The sequence below is a fragment of the Grammomys surdaster genome, unplaced genomic scaffold, assembly GCF_004785775.1.
Source record: "Grammomys surdaster isolate TR1022 unplaced genomic scaffold, NIH_TR_1.0 139, whole genome shotgun sequence".
In the NCBI taxonomy this organism is placed as follows: Eukaryota; Metazoa; Chordata; class Mammalia; order Rodentia; family Muridae; genus Grammomys; species Grammomys surdaster.
This window is the reverse complement of record NW_021604597.1, coordinates 6,335,501-6,358,760: the sequence shown is the minus strand read 5'-3', so window position 1 is coordinate 6,358,760 and position 23,260 is coordinate 6,335,501. Positions and strand designations below refer to the sequence as shown.

General features: G+C 35.1%; 1 protein-coding gene across 1 annotated transcript in view; it reads left to right on the top strand.

Moving 5' to 3' along the window:
* Nbea (neurobeachin) overlaps window positions 1–23,260 on the top strand; it is a 513,393-nt gene that overhangs the window by 158,361 nt on the left and 331,772 nt on the right. Inside the window, exons 25-29 of the mRNA XM_028763470.1 lie at window positions 9,898–10,078; window positions 11,319–11,449; window positions 14,417–14,524; window positions 17,037–17,205; window positions 18,970–19,065. Of these exons, the coding sequence (XP_028619303.1) occupies window positions 9,898–10,078; window positions 11,319–11,449; window positions 14,417–14,524; window positions 17,037–17,205; window positions 18,970–19,065 (685 nt within the window). The remainder of the gene's footprint in view (window positions 1–9,897; window positions 10,079–11,318; window positions 11,450–14,416; window positions 14,525–17,036; window positions 17,206–18,969; window positions 19,066–23,260) is intronic.

The following is a 23,260-nucleotide window of genomic DNA, read 5'->3' as shown; positions in this document are numbered from 1 at the left end:
AATTGAAAAATACTAATATTGTCAATAAGCATTTAATATTGAACTTTAATTTATTTAAAAATGCAATTTATTTAAAAATGCAATAGACCAGTGTTAGCTATATGTAACTTTTATCTAATAAATATCTTTGGTTAGTGTCTGTAGCTGAGGAGCAGTACTCCTGCCTAACATTTGTGGATCTTGGGTTTGATCCACAGAGTCACAAAAAATGCTTGACTTACATAAAAATGAGCCTATTTAGGTGTAACTTGAGTAGATGGGAAGGAATATAGAACTCTGTGCCTTAGGGTTTATCTTGCTCCTTCTCATAAGAAACTCATTTTTAAGCCCCAGAACACACCTTTCCATATGTTTGTGTTTTGTTAGCACTTTTATTAGTAAGGGGATGCTTCTGAATTGGTTCCAGACTTTATTTCATCATTAGCATGAGTTTCTAATGTGGCTGTTCTCACTCCATCCATTAGAACAGCATTGAAGTTAAAATAATAAGCTACAAGAGACTGTCACTATTACACTTCCGCCAGGCACACCTCCTTATGTTCTTGGTGAATTCACCCAGCAAGTTACAGGCAAGTGGGCTCATTTGGGAACAGTGCAAAAGGACAGCTAAGCACTGGGGTCTTGTGGCACTACTTAGTAAGCAAATCAAGGAAAGAACCTGGGAAGAACAACACAAGAGTCCATGATCCGTGAAGAAGGCTGGTGTCTAGCACTTGTCTGTCACCCCTTCTTTCGTGTCTCAACATTCCTCTAGCAATGTATACTAACTGCAATCTTATTTTAAGACAAGGAGAGTGCTTCTTTTACTATACTTAAAAGATTAAATACAGTGCTTTCTGTATAGCGTAATATAAATTGTCATTTGTTGTCAGGAAATTTTAAGAGACTCTATTTACTTTAATGTAAATATCAAATATTTTACACTTGTGTACAGGACAAAGATGATCATTCTGTAAAGTAGCATAATAGTTATTAGCATTTGCAGAGATTTGAAATATCCACATTACTAAATATTTTCCAAATTTTAGTGTCAAATATTTATTAATAGTGTTGAATAAATTCAATGACTCATAAACGTATGATATATACACCATTTTAACTCTCAATTTAGCTTATTTTTCAATTAATGAATATACAGTGAAAATACTGATATTTTAAAGTTTGACTCCCAAGAATATTTATCTATACAGTTTCGAACACTATAGTTTGGGATTTTAAACTGCCTATTAGTGTTCTTAGAGGAGTTGGAAGTTAATTTTGTTACAGAAAATTTTGTTGGTTTTTGTCTTCATATTTCTCCTAATTGATCTTAAATGATTGTACATGTACTTGGTTTTGCCACACACTTGATTTTATTTATTTATTTATTCATTTCTTATTTATTTATTTATGCTACACTGTTCCTTTCAAAAGATTTGTTCTCATGCTTTATATACAATAGGGAAATGTGAAGGCTATTAAATGCTGTTTAGTGTTGCTGGATTGTTTGAGTGTTCTATTCAGATTTAGTGGGAAAAAGAGAGGGGAGCCGGACTAAAGAACAAAACTTCTATTGAAAATATGAGATTTTCAACTGAAAGCTTACAAATGTAAAACTTCAAGAATTCTGAACCAGGTGAGAGAGAGGAGACACTGGGTATGCTCTGGTTTGCGAACAGGGCGGGCTACTTTATAAGAGCATCAGAGTATCAACTCCAGATGTGTGAAGCAGAAGCACTTGACACTGCTTAGGACACTCAATTTGAGTGTCCTGGCGATTTTAATGATACATTTTTTTCCAGATTTTCATGTCTTTAAAGCCTGACTTTTTTAAATACCTGGGATAATTTTCAATATTTGGTTATATTTAAGTTCTACTCTTCTAATATTTACTATACCATACATCTGAATGTACATATTTTGACAAAAATTTTCAGCATAAGAAAAGTAACCTTTCCCATAACTCATTAATATTGTAAAACATTTTCAAACAAATACAAATTCCATTATTTCATCTAATAGAACCTCCAAGTGAGGAAAAATATCCCAATACCCACACAGTTCTATTGTGTTGCATTTAGTCAACTGTAAGAAACGCCTGAAAGTAACATTATACACACCATGGTTGTGCCACACAAAGATAGGAGTTTTTGAAGCACCAACTCTAGAAATGACCATTTGGTCAAAGACAATTAAAATTTACCAAGTTTGACATAGACAGAAATGAAAAGAGTATGACAAAAATCTTGGCTTATGAAGTCCCATTTGTCAATTCTTGATCTTAGAGCATATGCCATTGGTGTTCTGTTCAGGAACTTTTCCCCTGTGCCCAAGTATTCGAGGCTCTTCCCCAACTTCTCTTCTATTAGTTTCAGTGTATCTGGTTTTATGTCGAGGGCCTTTATCCGCTTAGACTTGAGCTTTGTACAAGGAGATAAGAATGGATCAATTTTCATTCTTCTACATGTTGTCCTCCAGTTGAACCAGCACCATTTGTTGAAAATGCTGTCCTTTTTCCACTGGACAGTTTTAGCTCCTTTGTCAAAGATCAAGTGACCATAGGTGTGTGGGTTCATTTCTGGGTCTTCAATTCTATTCCATTGATCTTCCTGCCTGTCTCTGTACCAATACCAGGTAGTTTTTATCACTATTGCTCTGTAGTACAGCTTGAGGTCAGGGATGGTGATTCCTCCCGAAGTTCTTTTATTGTTGAGAATAGTTTTCGCTATCCTGGGTTTTTTGTTATTCCATATGAATTTGAGAATTTCCTTTTCTAACTCTGTGAAGAATTGAGTTGGGATTTTAATGGGAATTGCATTGAATCTGTAGATTGCTTTTGGCAAGATGGCCATTTTTATTAGTTTCTGTAAGGCAAAGGACACTGTCAATAGGACAAAACGACAACCAACAAATTGGGAAAAGATCTTTACCAATCTACATCTGATAGAGGGCTAATATCCAATATATACAAAGAACTCAAGAAATTAGACTCCAGACAACCAAATAACAATATTAAAAAATGGGGTATAGAGCTTAACAAAGAATTTTCAACTGAGGAAACTTGAATGGCCGAGAAGCACCTAAAGAAATGTTCAATATCCTTAGTCGTCAGGGAAATGCAAATCAAAACAACCCTGAGATTCCATCTCACACCAGTCAGAATGGCTAAGATTAAAAACTCAGGTGATAGTAGATGCTGGCGAGGGTGTGGAGAAAGAGGAACACTCCTCCATTGTTGGTGGGACTGCAAGATGGTGCAACCACTTTGGAAATCAGTCTGGTGGTTCCTCAGAAAATTGGACATAGCATTACCTGAGGATCCAGCTATACCACTCCTGGGCATATACCCAGAATATGCTCGAACATATAACAAGGACATATGCTCAACTATGTTCATAGCAGCCTTAATTATAATAGCCAGGAGCTGGAAAGAACCCAGATGTCCTTCAACTGAGGAATGGATTCAAAAAATGTGGTATATTTACACAATGGAGTATTACTCAGCTATTAAAAACAATGAATTCGAGAGTTTCTTAGGTAAATGGATGGAACTAGAAATTATCATCCTGACTGAAGTAAGTCAATCACAAAAGAACACACATGGTATTCACTCACTGATTATTGGATATTAGCCCAGAACCTTGAAATGCCCAAGATTCAACTCACAGGCCACATGAAGCTCATAAAGAAGGAAGACCAAGTGGGGGTGATTTGGTCCTTCTTAGAAGGAGCAACAAAATACTCAAGGGAACAAATATGGAGACAAAGTGAGGGACAGAAACTGAAGGAGGGGCCGTCTGAAGACCATTCCACCTGAGTATCCATCCCATGTGCAGTCACCAAAGGTAGATGCTGATGTGGAAGTCAGGAAGTGCATGCTGATAAGAGCCTGATATAGATGTCTCCTCAGAGGTCTGCAAGAGTCTGACATATTCAGAAGCAGATGCTCACAACTAGCCATTGAACTGATCATGGGGTTCCCAATGGAGGAGTTAGAGTGAAGACCATTGGAGCTGAAAGGGTTTGTGGCCCCATGAGAAGAGCAACAATTCCAACCAACCAGAGCTCCCAGGGTCTAAACCACCAGCCTGGGAGCACTTAGGGAGGGATCCAGGGCTTCAGCTGAATATGTAAGAGTGGAGGGCCCTGCTGGGCATAGGTGGAAGATGAGATCCTTGACCTCATGAAGGCTGGACGCTCCAGGGGGTGGGAATTTGAGGGTTGGGAGGTGGGAGTGGAGGGGTAGGTAGGGGTTACATCTACAGAGAAGAAGGAGGAGGGGTGAGGGGATAGGGGGTTCCTGGGTGGGTGGGGGATGGGGTAAGGGGACAACATATGAAATGTAAATAAAACATCCAATAAAAAAATATCTTGGCTTCTTTTAAAATGGAACAATTATGTACAGATCCTTATTTGATTGGAGCCTCCTTAAGAACTAATGAACTTGAGAGGATTGGAAGTGTATTGCATTCACACTGTGAACTTAAGGGAACCAGGGAGAGCTGGGATGCTCTCACACACCTTTAGTTCTAGCCCTCAGGAGGGAGGCTGAGACAGAGGGAGTTATCCATAAAGGGCAAATTCTTCACATCTCCATCCTGCAAATATATTATGTTTAGCTGTTTTTAACTTTAGGTTACCTTATTTTAGAAGGGTCTAATAACTTAAGCCAACAATTTATTGTAATTAAATTTATAATTACCTAAGTATATCATTATATATTGTACATGTAATTTATGATATTTATTATAAATTTCCTCTAAGAAACTTTTAATACATATTTTAAATGCATTTATGAATGTATGATTATTTTGACACAATAGGACCATTGTGACAGTGTAAAAGGAAAACTAATTAAGTTATAAATATTAAAACTTAGTTACGATCATAATGAAGATATTATTTTTCAACATCCTTAGAATCACTGTTTTAATATATTCCAAAAATCTTGGAATAACATTTCTTTAACATAACCTAAAATCACATTGTAGAGTGCTTGTAACATCATGCTAAATGAAACATCCAGGGAATTCTTAGCTTCTTCAAAAAAACCACACCTATCAGTTATTTTAAGATCACAGTTTACATGTCTGGAAATGCTTGTGAAGCCAGTTGCTACATATTTTAAATCCCATGTATGTCATGAGATATCTGTTTACTAAATGTGTAAGAGATGTTTTTGTTGTTGTTGTTTTGTTTTCTTATTTAACAGAAGAAGCAAAATGAAGAGTAATGATTGATATCAATTCTCTGGAAAAAGACAATTTCCCGAAAAATGTGTATTAGTTTACTTAACTTTTTATGTTTCATGGTCTTGGTCTGATAGGCTTTTTTTCAAGATCATATTCAGCACAGAATTTTCTGACCTTCATTTAAGATAATAAAATTCTGGCTTATTTAAAATAAACAAATACATGTATACATACATACATACATACATACATACATACATACATACATACTTGGGAGTAATAAAGACTTAGACAGTAGTAGTTAGCAACTTTTTTCTGTGTGGAGCTAGATAGTAGCTGCGCTCGGCCTCACAGCAGTCTGTCGTTTGTCTCAGCTGCTCACTTGAACTGCTATGAGAATGGGCATGGACAGGGCTTATCATAAGAGCGGTGTGGTCTGAGATGCTGACGTTATGTTTATTGTGTATAATTATCCCTTAGAAGACATATCTTTTTACTATTTTTGTCGCTAGACATTTTAATGTACAACTATATTAAGCTTTAATAAAAAGGTAAGTATAATGTAAGGGTTTGTTTGTTTTTGTTTTTTGTAGTCTCCTATTTTAAAAACAACAACCTAAAGCTTAACCCAGAAGTAAGGCTTTGTCACTTCTCACAACAAAGTGCTACACTCTGTTGATTAGCTGCTGCTCAGTCTGATTTCTCAGTGAGAGGCAGATGCAACATACTGTGAAGTTTCGATTCAGTGGAAATGGTGGGAACCTCAATGTGAGATCGATCAGTGGTTTAGTCTAGACTGTAGGACTTGCTGGCCATGGCCTCTGCACTCATTTTGTTGGCTAAGAGACAATAATGATATTTTTCCATCAGCGCATGAGAAAAATCAAGTGTGGTAATAGATGTCACATGTACTAGATGGGGAAGCCTTTCATTCTCCAATGCCTTCTGTAACTCTCTCGTTAAAAGCATTTTGTTTATAACACTCTGAAGTATAGACTGTTCTAGATAATTTAGTTATTTATAGATAATCAATTTTGATAGCATGATATTTGTTTGCTATTTCTAGGGAACTAACCATTTGAAGTGGCCTGTTTCCTCACTGGAATCATAAAAGAACACAGAAGTCTGTGTGTTGTAGGAATAACATTTCTGAATTTGCTCTCATAGTGTCATGGTTCTGGATGAAAGCTTCGAATTCTTTAAATTCATCTTACCTGTAAGAAAATGGCGTAGGATAGATTTTAAGAAGACTGGAGATGTACATTGTATATATTATAGTAAGCAATCTAAACAAGCTGTATTGTATTCTGATTTTGAATACCTATATTGCTTATTTAAAACTGTGTGTTATGGTAAATGGATCACAAAATTGTTTTAAATAAAAATAAATTAATAGTTTTAACTTTAATATTCAGGATAAAATTAAAACACTTGTCCTGGCATGGTGATGCCTGCCTCAGTCCTGGCACTGGGGAGGTAAAAGCAGATGTTGTTAGAATTCTTTGTGAGTTTGAGGTAACCCTTATCTACAGAGTGAGTTCCAGACCACCAGGGCTACACAGTGATACTCTATCAATTTATGAATTGGACATGGAGCTACTCAAGGAATATGAATGAATGAATGAATGAATGAATGAATGAATGAATGAATGAGTGAGTGAAAGTGGATGAATGAATGAGTTTGGTTCACTTACTATGCAGTATGATCAGTATTTGCTTTGTGAAAGGGATATTATTTTGTTGAGTTTTTGAGTTAAGGGTTCCAAAACTAGTCAGTTGAATTATTTATTTTCTACCACACTCTTGTTTGTTACAAATGAAAGCAGAGGATTGGAAGGAAACACTGAGACGAAGCAGAGAAAACTCATCATTCCTTCAGGATTTGTTGAACTCACTCAAGATTTTAAGTTGACCATTTTGGTCAACTATCCAGAATACTGTGTCAGATGTGGTTTAATTCTTTCTGTCCCAGGAAAAAAATAGAGACTGACATTTCTGGTTCTTCAAATGCATCATCATAAAGAAGAGAAGCAACTTTTTCTTTTGTGTTAAACATGAGGGTGGTGTTAATGTTTATTAACAGGATGTAGAATTGGAAAATATGGGACCTTTGGTCTTGATGTTATGTTCTTATAACAGTGATCTGACTGGTAGTCTCAGGATTTTCTTATTTATCATCCCAGAGAAGAGCCATGAAATTAGCATGTTTTGAAATCTATATCCTTATTTATTTGTTGTAAAAACTCAGAGAATTGGAATTTTGTAATTATTGTGAAAAATACCTATAATGTTTGTATTATATGTACATGATTCTTAAAGCTCCAAACTCTTGGGTAGTATGCAGGTACTTGTCCTTATATTCTAGGTCATATATAGTTGGATCAGTGAGTTATTTTCTGACACAGAAAGTGAATTTTAAATTGTGATGACAAACATTTTATGTTTGTATAACAAGGATTCTGAATATTTGAGGAAACAAATTATAATATTTTCTCATAGAAAAAAGTCTAGATAGTCTGTAAGTAATTATTAACTTTTCTCAGTTGTTTCTGCTCAAGTCAGTACTGCGTTAGGGTTTGAACAGGGACAGTCTACGTTCACTCTTTAAAATGTCTCATTAATCACTCACTAGGGAAAAATACTTGTTTCAAAAAGAAAGGTTTGCATTCTTTCTTCTATATTTGCTATACTTACATGTGTATATTTGGGGCAGTTACTCAAAGAAAACATTTAAATGTTTCATGTTTAATCTTAATCATAATCATGTACCTTATAAAATGACTATTCTGAGAATTTTGATTTTAATAAAATAATCAAATATAATTTAAAATATTATTTTGTGTTTCAACTTTACATGTATTTTCATTTAATTTTAATAATTTCCTTTTTCTTGTACTTTTTTGGTCTGTTGTCTGTTTTGTCTAATGCATGTCCAGGGTTCTAAGGTTAGTATTACTTTTGCAGTAATTTTTAGGCTTTTATTTTTAAATTTTATTTTTACTTAGAAAAAATTTTACTTGGTTATATTTTGAGTTTCCATATCATCTTTTATTCAGGAATATTTTTGTGTATTTAAAAAATTCATTCAGAGTAATATTTAACCAATATTTTGATGAATTCGTTTTATTAATCATAGTAATAAATATCATAAGACAATGAAAATGATTGATGGAGTCCCATGTACAATCAGATTTGACTTCCAGTTACAGGAATTGGATGAGATATATATTAACATTTAGTAAGAATTATATTAATTAAACTTTATCATAGGATGATTACATAACATATTTGTAAAATATATTAATAGAATGTAATAAGAATTGTTCTGTAGGTTATTGCTCATATTAAGAATATCTTTTTCTTTCAATTTTGATATTTTAGTAGAAGAACTTTCTCAAGTTCTGTGGACAATTTAATAATTATGTATTTAGTATTTGTTTCTAATTCACTATTGTAAAATTAGAGCATGTTTCACTGGTTGGATTTGTAGATTCTAACTAAAAAAATAAGGCAATAATTAATGTACTAAGGTAATGCTCTCATAATTTCAACAATTTGAAATGATGAATATTTGATACCATGTCTGCAGATATACTAAATTCCAGTTTATTAAGAAGTTATTAAGAATGTTTGACTGATCTAAGCAATGCCCAGTGTTTCATCTTAAAACAATTGAAGATAGAATTATAATAAATTTTTTCTTATAACTGTTAAATTATGGTCACAACTGTTTAAATATAATGCTGTGTTAGGAACAAAGCCCGAGTATTTAAGCAGCCTGCATTCCCAAGGACAGTGTGAAAGTAGTAGGAACAGGAATCAATTTCCTGCACCTATCATGTACTTGAGTTTGCCATTTGGTTAAAGGTAAGATCAGAAAGTTTGGATAGTGTGCCCATTTTCAGAAACAGCATTTTTATTTGCACAGCATCTCTTTTCTTTGCTCTTTTTGGCATTAAGAAAGTTAATTCTAGTTAGAAAATTATCAAATTAATGAAAGTGTTATTTACAGGATGAGAAATGAATAAGTGTTGCCATGGTTTGTAACTTATGGACTTACACCTTCTAAGAAACAATACATTTAATATTCCTTCTGAAAGCAGGATGTGACATTTTATCACAGAGAATATTTTAGTGAAAATTTAACTTTGAGCTTAACAATGCTACCTTCTCTTCCTACAGCTAGTGATTCATAGCTTATTGGTTAAATATCTAAAGGAATGATCCTTCTGATTATTTTGACCTTATGAAACCCTTAGTATTTCAGTTTATTCTTAAGTAGAGAAATCTGTATCCTTGTTTGACAGTCATCTAATTTGGTAGCAAAAAATTGCTGTGTATCATTCCTATTATTAATTATATTTGTAAGAAAGAAAAACACTATTTGTAAATTGAAATGAAAATTTTAGGAGAAAATGATCAATTTTACACCTCTTTTTTTGCTCAAACTAGAATAAGAAGTTATGTATGATTGTCACTAAGTATTTTTGTGAAATTATATGAAATCTTTAATTCAACTGATACAGTATTTTAAACTAATACTCATTTTATAATAGGTGTTTTATTTAAGAATAGTGTGTAGGGAAACAAAATTTTATAAGGTCTTGTGATAAGTAGTTTACTCTTTATATTCTTATCTAAGCTCTCTAAATGACTGTTCTCCTGTAGTATATGTTATGTACCATAGTTCCCAATTTTAAACAAGACTAATTCTCCTTTTTTAAAGACTGAATTGGAAAACATTGAAGTGACACAAGGCATGTCAGCAGAGACAGCAGTGACGTTTCTCAGCAGACTCATGGCAATGGTTGATGTCCTTGTGTTTGCCAGCTCTCTAAATTTTAGTGAGATCGAAGCTGAAAAAAACATGTCTTCTGGAGGGCTAATGAGACAGTGCCTACGGCTAGGTAAGTACACTAAGGCAGAGATGTTCTCTATAATTACGATGACTTGTGCAGCTCTGGGGTACAGAAAGCATGATTCAGATAGGAGATTCTGAAGCTTAGTAACTGTCTTGTAATCCTTAGGATTACTCAGTTTTAAAAACTTGTATCTTCACATTGGAGATTGTATGGAATCATTATTTATTGCTTCAAATATAGGCAATCATATTTAGAATTCTTTAAAAATCAGTAAGGCTGATGCATATCGTTGAAATGATTTTAATGCACATCCCTTTGTGAACCGTGTTTGTGTCCAGGGCAGGCAGACAACTAAGGATATAGCAAGCAGCAGAGCCCTTACCTAGAATAGAAGAGGCCCGAGTCTAATGGCCAGTATTACCGAGGAAGTGCAAGAAACACTGGCCCAAAATCTGTATGTTTGTAAAATAATGATTAAATGCTAGTGACAAGGAGTGTAAGCTGCTCTGCTGTGAAGATAGCTGTTATAACCCTTAGAATGAAGGATGCCTGAAAGGGGAAGTTGTGCTCTGTAGGGTCACCAAGATAGATGAGGCAAGGACACAGCCTTATTATTAACCTTTTACAGGCTAATAGGGATCTTTGTGTGTTTGTATAATTGTGTATCTGTATAGCATGCATGCATGCATGCATGCATGCATGCATGTATGTATGTATGTATGTATGTGTGGGTATGCCTGCCAATGCAGACACATGTGGAAGTCAGAAGATGGTATCTAGTATCCTTTTTATCATTCTCTACTTTATTCATTTGAGAAAGAGTCTCACTGAACCTGGAGCTAGGCTGTCCTCTCTTATTACAGATATGAATATAAGTCAGGGGATTTGACTTTAGGTCCTCATGCCTGTACAGCAAATTCTTTTACCTACTGAAACATCTCCCTCTCTCATAGACATTTTATGCTATGTTAAAATTTTTGTTGGTACAGGACATTTGTGTAACAGTGACTATTGGAGGATTATAGAATTAGGAAGACTTATTTGGGAGTTTGAAAGTCCCTGATGATCTATTTCTTTTGAAACAGAATACATGAGTATTTTTTTAATATATATTTTATATATGTTGTACATACATTGTTGAATTTCGTAATATAAAGTTTATCTAATAAATTGTAGTAATAATAATCTATTACAGAAAAGGAAACACAGAAAAAGAAATAAATTTAAAACATTTTCCTATAGAGCAATGTCAACAATTTATGTTAATATCTTTCTGATTTCTTAGTTTGTTGTGTAGCTGTGAGAAACTGTTTAGAATGCCGACAAAGACAGAGAGACAGAGGAAACAAATCTTCACATGGAAGCAGTAAACCTCAGGAAGCTCCGCAAAGTGTAACTGCCACAGCAGCATCCAAGGTAATCACCGTTTCCTCTGGAATGTGAAGCCCTTTTTTATAGTGAGAACAGTGCTTTATAGTCTATAAAATGGCAGAGGCTTGAGGCTCTAGTGCTGGTGTCTCTGCTTTTTAGTTGTATCTGAAAGGTTAGCTCACATCATAAGTTTTCACTTGTATGTTAATGAAGAAGATACTAGTTATTTCTTCTGATAGTGTTTTTAAAAATTACATTGGAACATAGGACTGGATATTTCTGGTGTTTCTACTTTAAACAGTTACATCTATTTTCAGAGGTCAGCCTATAAACAGAGCACAGTTTTAAATGGATGAACTTTGGGTGAAAGACTAGTTATTGGCTGACCATCAAATGAGTGAGTTTTATATAATAGTTTGGAATATGTTGGCAATTTTCATTACAAACGAGTTGTCTTCTTGTATTTAACTGACACAGTATTATGTGCAGCTTCATGACTTTGAAAATTTACATGACTGTTCTGCACTTAACTTCTGCAGCTATACCTTGTGTGTAGACTTTTGCTTGATTGTGACCTTTCACACATGCAGTAGACCTCATTTACATCAATATAAGATTTTAACTTCTTAAACTTTATATAATTTTCCTTTCTTGAAGTACTTTTCCTTATATTCTATCTGTCTTAAATACATTCATGTAGGTCAGCTTGGATGCTGCTTACCCAAGACAAAGGTTTTTGGCAGGATTACCATGCCCTAGTCTAGGAACAGTTCTTGTGATGGTTTCAGTCTCTTTATCCCTCACTGCACTTGTAATTAAATGTTCAGCATTGACACAGTAATGATTACTCAACAACTGAAGACATTAGTTTTCTAAGTTCCCTCGCTCCACATTGCTGCAGTTTGTGCTAAGCCAACTGTATGTGCACCAAGCTATTGGTTGTTTAGTGCTGCAGCCTCCTTTCTTGTTCACTGCTGTCAGGGAGAGATAATAGGACCCACATACTAGTGTACTGCTGACAAATCTGCAGAGTGTTATACACTGCTTGGGAAGTTAGGTATTGGTGTGTCAGCAGTCAGGCTCATATTCAGTCTGTAGACATATTAAAGGGCCAGTCACTACAGGGGTTTCACCACAGACTACATCTCATGACCTTCAGAGCACTTGGAGTACTTAAAATGTAAAGCAAGCTTTCTGAGTTACATTCTCTCTGCCAGTTAGAGGATCCTGAGGTAGGTTCTTTGTCTCCCACATCTCAGATATCCGCTATTTAAAGTAAATCAGACTCTTAATTTAAATGATGTTGTTTAATTAAAATGAAAAAATAACATAGTGGTTCCTGGAGTGAGGTGCCTCTGACATCTCTTATTTATTACTTAGGAGATGGATTACTGAGCCACTGCTTAGGAGGGCCTTAAGGCTTGACTATGCCTATACATTTTTTTTAAACCACCAGAGAAACATCAGTGGGTGACAGGAAGTCTTTCAGAATCCCTAAACCAAGTGTGCTTCTTCTTGTAGAATACAGATGGCATACCCACTGAGACAGAAATTTGTATTGCTGAGTTAGTTAGTGTGTCTCTAGTAAGAGGTTTGACAGTGAGAAATGAGTAAGTGGTGACATTCAGGTATATGGAAAAGGTTTCACTTGTTAGCAAAGCACATTCAGTATAGAGAATAAAAGTGAGTGGTGGATATTTTGTCCGTGCATTGCAGAAGTGACACTTTCGGCAGTAAGCCATAGTTGATTTTTAATCCAGCAGAAGAGCTTTCTGATATGAATCTGGACACACTTCCTTGAGTGGTGTATCTTCATGGAGCCTCATTTTCATACTAGAGCAGTAATTTAAACATGTCTTCACCTAATCTTTACAAGGTCAAATGGGATTAGAGGAATCTTTGTAAAATATAAGTTGGTACATATATTAAATTATTTCAAGTTTTTCCATATGCACTGTAGATTTATCTATTCTATAAATTATACACAACTTTTCATAATTATCCTATGCTAAAAGTATTAGACTATTATTTAAATGATCTAGTTGAATGTTGGAGCAGTTCCAGTTTTACAGAGACTGGGTAAACTTGATGGTTTTAATGGAAACTATTTGCAAAAATAATGTATTAAAGTACCTACTGATACCTGGGGTGAGGTGAACCATGTAACTATCCGCCTTCAAGTGTTGATCTTTTTCTGATATCATGTTCCACAGGAACCACAGCTTCCTTTAGGAGTGAAACACCACAGTGCTATCTGTAGAGAAGTAGGAGTCAGGCAACAAGCACATACCTGTTATGTACAAAACTTGCATTTATAGTTTATATGCATGCATTGTCAGAATTAATCCAAAGCACTGCGAGCACATTGAGTAACCGACAAAGTGCTCAAGTGAGCCAAAGTAACTTAGGGTACTTGATTATATGATATGAGTATATTACCTGAAATCCTTAGTGTTTTGTTTTTCCAACTATAGAAAATCATTTCAATAGTATATTCTCTAATGTCTGTCTACTATAATGAGCTAAGACTAAGTTAGTTTTAGAGCTTACCTTTTAAAAATGGATCATGAAGTGACTATATAATTGAATAATGTTAATTAGTAATATTTTAATCTCATAAATATATATGATTAATAAATTAAGAGAACTAAATACATTTATTAACTGGAAATGTTAGAAACAAACATTAATCCGGATAAGAGAGATTTGCACTTGGTTCTTCTGAAAAGCAAGATCATTTTTTTTTCTTATACAGCCTTACCTGCCTTTATGGGACCACAGAGGCATCTGTGTTAATAGCAAATCAACATAGAGAAGAAAAAGCATCACAAGCAAAGGAAAACAGAAAATAAGCCTGTGCCAGTTTTGATGTCAGTAATTTCTAGTTCAGTGAGGAGGCAGGAAATGGTTTGGGAAGCTCAGCCTAAGGTAGTAATGTAATTGCTGTAAGTGATGCTCCTAAATAATTTTCTTGAATATACTGTTACTCAATAATTGTCTTTTGTTTTCAAGACTCCTTTAGAAAATGTTCCAGGTAACCTTTCTCCTATCAAGGATCCCGATAGACTTCTTCAGGATGTTGATATCAATCGCCTTCGTGCTGTTGTCTTTCGAGATGTGGTAAGTTATATATCTGCTTGACTTCTTGAAAAAGCAAACAAAAGTCAAACAACAGCAGCAACAACAACAGAACTGTCATTGTCATTTGTGTTAAACTGCAAAGAATTGCTGTTATTACTAAATGTCCTGTCACCTGGATATATTGCATACCAGGATATAGTTGATGGTAAAATGGTTGAGCCTTAGTTTTTTCCCAAGGCTTACTGATAGTTTGCTTTTGAAAAATGATATGTATGTGTACAGGGCTGGGGAAAGGCTCAGTGGGTAAAGTGCCTGCTGCGTAAGCATAAAGACCTGAATTCAGATCCCCAGCACCTACATAGAAGTCAGGCATGGGGCTGCACATCTGCAACTCCAAATCTGATGGTGCAGACGAAGTTTCTCAGTCTCAATGAGAACTCCGTCTCAAACAATACAGAGTGATAGCAAACACTCAGTGTCAGCCTCTGTCCTCTACATGTACACTCGAAGGTAAGCACACACACATGTGCTTACACTGTTGCTCACACAATGATAAGACAATTTGAAACTCAGTTTGTGTTCCAAGATTAGAGATAGCCTTGAAACACTAAGTTGACTTTATCTTAGGCTAGCTGGCCCTGCCTTTTACATTCTTTACTACATTTCCACATAATGAATATTTTTTTATTCTCAATGTCTCTTATTAGGCATAAAAAGTTATCTGATCAGGTATTAATGGAAGTTACACCTTTGGGTGTGGAAAAACATTTTTTTCATTTAAAAAATATTAATTATTATTGTTATATGTGTGCTCATGATACATGTTTGGGGAGTAGGTCATACCACAGAGTACTTGGAGAGGTCAGAGAACAACTTTTTGTAGCCTAATCTAACTTTCCGTCTTTATGAGGATTCCAGGGATTGGACTCACATAGCAAGGCTTGAGCAGTAAAAGCCTTTACCCATTGAACCATCCTACTGGCCCCTACTTTCACAAATTATGGTATCTGCAGCAATCTGAATTAGAAAGGTGGCGTAATAACATTCAAAGAAAAAGATTGCTTTCGGAGGATTTAATGGAACTCTTTAATCTCTGACTGCTTATTAAGTCAATTGAAACTAAGATTGACCTTTTTATGAATTGTGTAGGAGTAGTGGTTCATAGTAGATTATGCAATAATATCAGTTGTTAATATTGGCATTATAAACTATCCAGATCATATCCTGTTCTTTTAATTATAGCTGATTTAAGGTCCATTTAAAGAAGCATATGTTTGAAATCTATATATAACCATCAGTTAAATGGAGTGCTTTGTTGTTTACAGTGTAGTTGCAATAAGAGTAAGACGTGGTATGATGATTCATGCTGTGAATATATGACTGAAAATTATTAAATCTTATAAATCACTTGGAAAGTTAACATCTAAAACGTGAAATAGGAAAACATAATAGACCTAAGCAATAAATATAAAATATGTAATATAATCAACAATATGATTAAAGATATCAGTAAATAACAATGAATATTAAAAGGAGATATTTTCAGTATTAAATTAACTAAAACCTTAAATGATAATGCTTAGCATTGCAGAAGTGGAGGAATCTGGCTTTTATGTAATCATTGTTACATAAGGATAAGTTGGACAGGCTTTTTTATAGTTCTTCATTAATATTTTAGAAAAAAAAACTCTTTCTAATACCAATGTCTCAAATCCCAACAAATGTACTTGCTGTGTTGTAAGAGTGTGCTTGAGTGATGAGCCCCAGTCAGATGTGTAGTCAGAGCTTTACCTTTCTGTCACTGTGCTTGTAGATTCCAAGTACATATCTCACATTGAATAATCTGGGGCCTTAGAGTGTTTTACAATTTTTAGTACATTAGTTGTGTTTCCTAATGGTAAGAACTGTACTTTATTTTCAAAATTTTTATAAAACAGCAGTCTCATTTGTCACATTTACTTTATTTAATTTCTGAAATATATCAGACCTCAGATTAGGTTTTAGGAAATATACATACATATATTATCTTTGTGTGTTTGTGTGTACGTGTGCGCATGTGCGAGTGTGAGTGTGTGTGTGTAGTATGCCTTTACACATGCTCACAAGCCACAGTGTATGGGTAAAGGTCAGATGACATGTTATGGAGCCTTCTTCTACATGTGTGTTGGTGCCTAGGATCAAATGCATGAGCCTTTACTCCCTAAACCATCTGGGCCTACCATCTGGGTTGGATCCAAAGGTTTGTTTCATTTTGATTTATGGTGTAAATGTGTATGTTTTGGTGCCCAAAGAGGTTAGAAGAGGATGTCACAACACTGGTGGATGAGGTTTTAAAAGTATTGTGAACCACCTAAAGTAGGTGCTAGGACCCAAACTCTGGTCCTCTGTAAGAGTAGCAGGTATTTTTAAATACTGGTCTATCTCCCTAGCCTTCCTTCCAGCAACTTTTAAATCAAAGTTTAATGTCTAATAAATAAGAATAGTTTCTTATACTTGGTGAATTTATATCATAAACATTCTGGGTCTCAAACTGCCTTTTCATTTTCCACAGGATGATAGCAAGCAGGCACAATTCTTAGCTCTGGCTGTTGTTTACTTTATCTCTGTTTTGATGGTATCTAAGTATCGGGACATATTAGAACCCCAGAGAGAGACTGCAAGAACTGGAAGCCAACCAGGTAGAAATATCAGACAAGAAATAAATTCTCCAACAAGTACAGGTATTTAATATTTTCTTTCCATTATTTTGCATTTCACCAGTATCTTCTTTTGAACTGTACTTACTCAGAGACATTTCAGACATTTACAGAATTGGTAGAGATACTGACTCAGTGTATTTTAGTTCCACATGATGTGCATTTGTTATTACTCTCATGTGTCAGTGAAGCCTTGAGGTTACTGCCCATTTATGAATGCAAATCATTTGGCTATGTTGTTATTTAATATGCAAGGAACTTATACCTTTCAACAGATTTCTCATGAAACTTTTGTGAGCATGAAAAATAGGATGTCCTCATATAGTTGTTTAAAATACAAATAAGGTAAAATAACCAATCTTTATTGCCTAACTTAAATATTACCTCCTTCCCTTCTTTGCTGTCTCCTCTCCTTGCCTTCTTATTAACTGTTTAACATCTAAATATTATATAAATTATATAACATGCAAACAAACATTTTAAATTTTGTTCAAGTTGTAAAAGGTTTATACAAAGTGGTTTTCACTGAAAGACGTATGTAGAAGTAAGATCATAGAAGTAGTGCCCCACAGTGGGGTCATTGGGCTCATTGGCAATACACTCATGTTGCAGGAGCCTTTGCATGGCTGACTGTCACCGATCCAGAGACAGTGAGGCCAGGGAGGATGGACTAAAGTTAGTGAGACGGACTAAAGTCTCATGCAGTAGCCCACTTTATCCATAGTTTCAGACAACTTATCTCCTGAGGGTTAAGGAAAGGTCACATGAGTAAAGTTCTCATGAGTTGAAGCTGTGTACAATCACAAAGACAAGTCACACATGCCAAAAACATGCTTTTTTTATAGAAGCATTTAAAGAATAGTTTAACCATTTAATTTAATAACAACAGCAAGCAATAATGAGTGAACAGAAGTAAACTTTCTCCTATCTACTATAACTGAGGAGTAGCACAAAAACACATTCCAAGAACAATTTTGTGTTTTGAAGAAAATGAGGTCAGAAGACTCTTGTCTTGTTTTCTTGGAGTGTTCTTATATGCACTCAAAATTCTCCTCACACAAATTCGTTTTTGGACTATGTTCTGACAATTGGTCTTTCCTACTGTGTTTGAAAATGTTTTGGGGTAATTAACCATTTTACATTTCCTACCAAGTGTTTGTATCAAGATGATTTTCCTGTTGTTTGCACTATAACTTTGATAACTCAATGACTATCTCTTGCACTATTAGATTAATTTATAGGTGAAATTCTTTACTAAGTAAACACATATGCTTTATAAATGTGTGTCTTAAAAGTCAATAGAGATTTATGCTCTAATCAGTACATCTTGTTACATTTAACACACCTCATTTTCTTTTTACTGCTATTGTGAAACAAAAGATCACATTTTAGCCCTAGGATTTTCTCATGGTAGGACATACTGTTTCATTATAACACTATTATTTTAATTTTATCTTGACATTTAAACATCAGCTTGACATTCATGTTGATGTCCTTTTAAAGCATAGGGGTGTCATATATGTATAAGATAAGCACTATTATAGTGAACCTATTAGACCTAGTTTTCTAGTTTGCTTGTGTGTTTTCAAGTATGTTGCTACAAGTACTCTACTTGGTGAATATACTGCCTACATTCTTTCCCTTAAAAACTCTTGCCCTCCCTAGATTTGTGTTCTTTAGTATTGTTTGCCTGATGCAATAGTATAAAAATGTCATGAGTCTTTCATGTGGACTATATTCAAACTGTCACTTTCCTTCTCAAATTTGGCTCCATGATTCTCTCCACAGTTGTGGTCATACCATCTATTCCTCATCCAAGTTTGAACCATGGACTCCTTGCCAAGCTGATGCCTGAGCAGAGTTTTGCCCACTCATTTTATAAAGGTAATACTGACATTATCAAAATGACCCATTTGGTATTCTTAATTCAATAATCACTTTAACATAAATAATCACTTAGAAAGAAGATGTGTTGTATTTCTACAACGTGGCTTCTAAGAACCAGGAAAACCTTTTGTTCTTGCATTCCATTCCATGGGTTAACATCTTCAAATTATGGGAACCTAAGGTACTGTATTACTATTTACTGTGCTGGCATACACTAGCTCTTAACAGCCATGCTACAATAATGCAACTAAATTAGTCTAAAATGCAGAATACTATAGATTAACTAGGAAAAAAAGATTGAATGTAATTCTGAACAAACTGACCTATTGGTTATTTGACATCTACTCAGAACATAGTCATAATACTATTAAAAGAAATTCAAAATAAGTCTTTCATGAAAAAAGATACAAAATTAAATGTTAAGCATCTGTTAATACTTTCTTAAATATACGTGGACAGCACGAGCATAAGGAGAAAAAAATCATTGAACAGAAATAGATTTGTAAGCAACAATAAATAGTAAAAATAAAGACATTACAATAAGCACCATAAAAGTATAGAGAGTATTTTAAGTGATGGAAAACTATAAACACAATGAGGAGAGCATGAGCTGACATAAAGATAAACTGCACTATTAGAGATGGAAAACACAGCAGCAAAGTGAGTTATCTGCTTCCTATTAACAAAAAGTTGGTAATACAGAACAAATAGTTTACCAGGCCGAGAGCTCTCCCTCTGGTTCCAGATTTTCCTGTGTGCACAACTCATGGGATGTTGAACATGAACAGTAGTGGTTTACCTCCTGTGATTGATTACACCGTTAGTCACGTTCAAATATAAGAGTGAATATATGGGTTGCAGAAGAGAGATTCAGAGACACATTGTAAATTGTAAGCAAGCACCTGACAGTAGCTACGAGCATTGCTCAGCTAAACACCAGCAAGACATGACAAATTGAGGCCTCAACTGAGAAGGATGTGATTTCTTCTGATGATTAGAATGAGTTTTGAAGAGGACACTGTGCCCCAGATGAAACCATAGTTTCATGTATTCTATAACTAATTATGTTCAAGGACAACCTTAGAACAACTAATGCTAGCAAAGTATTTTTTATTACATCTTATGAGCTTTCATATTTTTGGGTTTGAGGGAGGAAGTAACAGACTTTTCGACAGTGGTAAAACGAAAATTTCTTTCTGTAAATTAGTAACATAAACATTGTATAGGGTTTGTTTTAAGTTTAATATAGGCATCCCCAACTCTGAGTTGTCATTCCAGCAATATACTTCTATGACACTTCTATATAAACAAAACATATTAAAACATATATTCTTAGGAGTGCTATCATTGTTAGCGTAACTTGTATTAGGTTATTAAAAGGTAAAAAAAATTATCATGTCATAAGCTTTAGATACTGATATTCATAGTATTTGCATAAAATATTTAGGTTAGTGAAGTTGGAGAGGTAAGTCAGCAATTAAGATCAGGAATTCGAGGCCCATACATAAACACAGTAAAAACAATATACAGCAGACTAGTAGCCAGCATCAAATTAAATGCAGAGAAACTTGAAGCAACACCACTAAAATCAGAGAGTAGACAAGGCTGCCCACTCTCTTCCTACCTATTCAATATAGTACTGGAAGTCCTAGCCAGAGCAATTAGACAACAAAAGGAGGTCAAAGGGTTACAAATTGGAAAGGAAGAAGTCAAAATATCACTATTTGCAGATGATATGATAATACACTTAAGTAACCCCAAAAATTCCACTAGAGAATTCCTAAGTCTGATAAACAGCTTCAGCAATATGGCTGGATTATAAAATTAACTCAAACAAATCAGTAACCTTCCTCTACTCAAAGGATAAATGGGCTGAGAAAGAAATTAGGGAAACGACCTAAGACAAAAGTTCATTTTCTTTTGATAATGCACATTCCATGATGGATAAGGAAGGCATTCTTGTCAGAACTTCCTAAGACAGCCTCAGTCTTGTTAATGAAATAAAAAAGTGGAGAGAGGCAGAGAGCCTTTGGGGCTGCTTGACAAGTATCTGACATGGGCCAAGGACAAGGAAATGAGCTGCTTGGCAGGAATATGACAATGGCCAAGGACAAGGAAGTAGGCTTCATGCAGGAATCTGACATTAGGCTAGAACAAAGAAGTAATCTCAGACAGGATACTAAATTTTAGGCTAGAACAAGGAAGTAGACGTCAGGCATGAAAATGACTTTGGGCTAGGACAGGCAAGTTGGCTCAGACATTTTAGTCATCCTGATAAGCCCTTAGAAACAGTGATCACAGGAGTGTTCATGGAATTTTGTTTATTGCCTTGCTTCTTCTTTGACTACTTGTGTTTATTGTCTTGCTTTTTCCTTGACTATTTGCATTTATTGTATTGCTAGTCCCTCAACCTAGACCTGACCTTAATACTTGCATGTAATTAAAATGGTATAAAAGCAAAAAGGAGGAGGGGGATGGGATAGGGGGCTCTAGGGAGGTGCAATGGAGAAAGGGGATGACATCTGAAATGTAAATAAATAAAATAATATGCACTCACTGATAAGTGGATATTAACTGAAAAGCTTTGAATACCCAAGATAAAATTCACAGACCACATGAAGGTCAAGAAGAAGGAAGACCAAAGGGTTGGTGCTTAGTCCTTCTTAGAAGAAGGAACAAAATACTCACAGGAGGAGATATGGAGACAAAGTTTGGATCAGAGACTGAAGGAAAGGCCATTCAGAGACTGCCCCACATGGGGATCCATCTCATATAGTCACCAAAATGCAGATACTGTTGTGGATGCCAAGAAGTGCTTACTGACAGGAGCTTGATATAGCTGTCTCCTGAAAGGTTCTGCCAGATCCCAACAAATACAGAGGTGGCTGCTCATAGCCAAGCATTGGACTGAGTATGGTATCCCTAATAGGGTCCCCAGTGGAGGAGTTAGAGAAAGGACTGAAGGAGCTGAAGGGCTTTGTAACTCAATAGGAAGAACAACAATATCAACCAACCAGACCCCCCAGAGCTCCCAGGAACTAAACCACCAACAAAGGGGTACACATGGAGGGTCCTATGGCTCCAGTCTCATATGTAGCAAAGGAAGGCCTTGTGGCACAACAATAGGAGGAGAGACCCTTGGTTCTAGAAGGTTAGATGCCCCAATGTAGGGGAATGCCAAGGAGGAGAGGCAGGAGTGAGTGGATGGGTAGTGGAACACCCTCATAGAAGCAGGGGGCAGGGGGATGGGATAGGAGAACTCTGGCATTGGGGAATCGGGAAAGGGGATAACATTTGAAATGTAAATTTAAAAAATTCTAATAAAAAGAAGAGGATTAAAACTCTCAACAAATGACAAAGCTAATGAGGAAAATTGGAAAACCAGTGTATGGTGAGACTGTTTTTTGTTTGTTTGTTTGGTTTGGCCTGAGTTTTGTTCTCAAGACCTTGTTTGGTTTCTAGCACCCACATGAGGGAGCTCACAACTGCCTGTAACTTCAGTTCTAGGGAGTCTGATAATTTTTTCTGCTCTGCAAGTATGTACATGGCATATGGTGCACAATACATTTTGCTCAGTAACACACACTAATAAAAGAATGAATACATAAATTTTTTAAACAACCATATTTGCATGTCTTTTACTGAATTGTTCTTTGTTTCAACCATTTTCTTTGATTTGATGTAATAAAGGGAAGTTACAAGTGTAATTGCAGCAATCCATGCTAACTGCCATCTTCTTCTTGAGCGTAGTATCTGCTTACTTTCTTTCCTCTTTTGCCTTTTTAGAATATGTACTTCCAGAGTGTAGTAATGAATTCTAGTTTATTTGATTTCTTACTAGATGGATGTAAAGTGTGATGTTTTAAGATTTATATGTGATGTGGAATGATTGGCTCAAAATTACTAACATGCCACTTACTTGATTTGTCGGTCATATTTTTCTGATAAACATTAGAGCTGGATGGATATTTTTAATTTGACAGTAGCTTCTTACTATTAACTGTAGTTACCATGTCCAGAAAATAGTTCTTCAATAAATTAGTAAGCTAGTGAAAAATTAAGTAATATTTTGTAAAAGTAAATATTGGTGTTTGTTGCTTGTAGTTTTAGGCTACTACCTTTTGCTCAGGGACTGGCTATGGTAACAACCCCTAGCTGGATTCCCTTGAATCCTCAGATAAAAGGCACACAA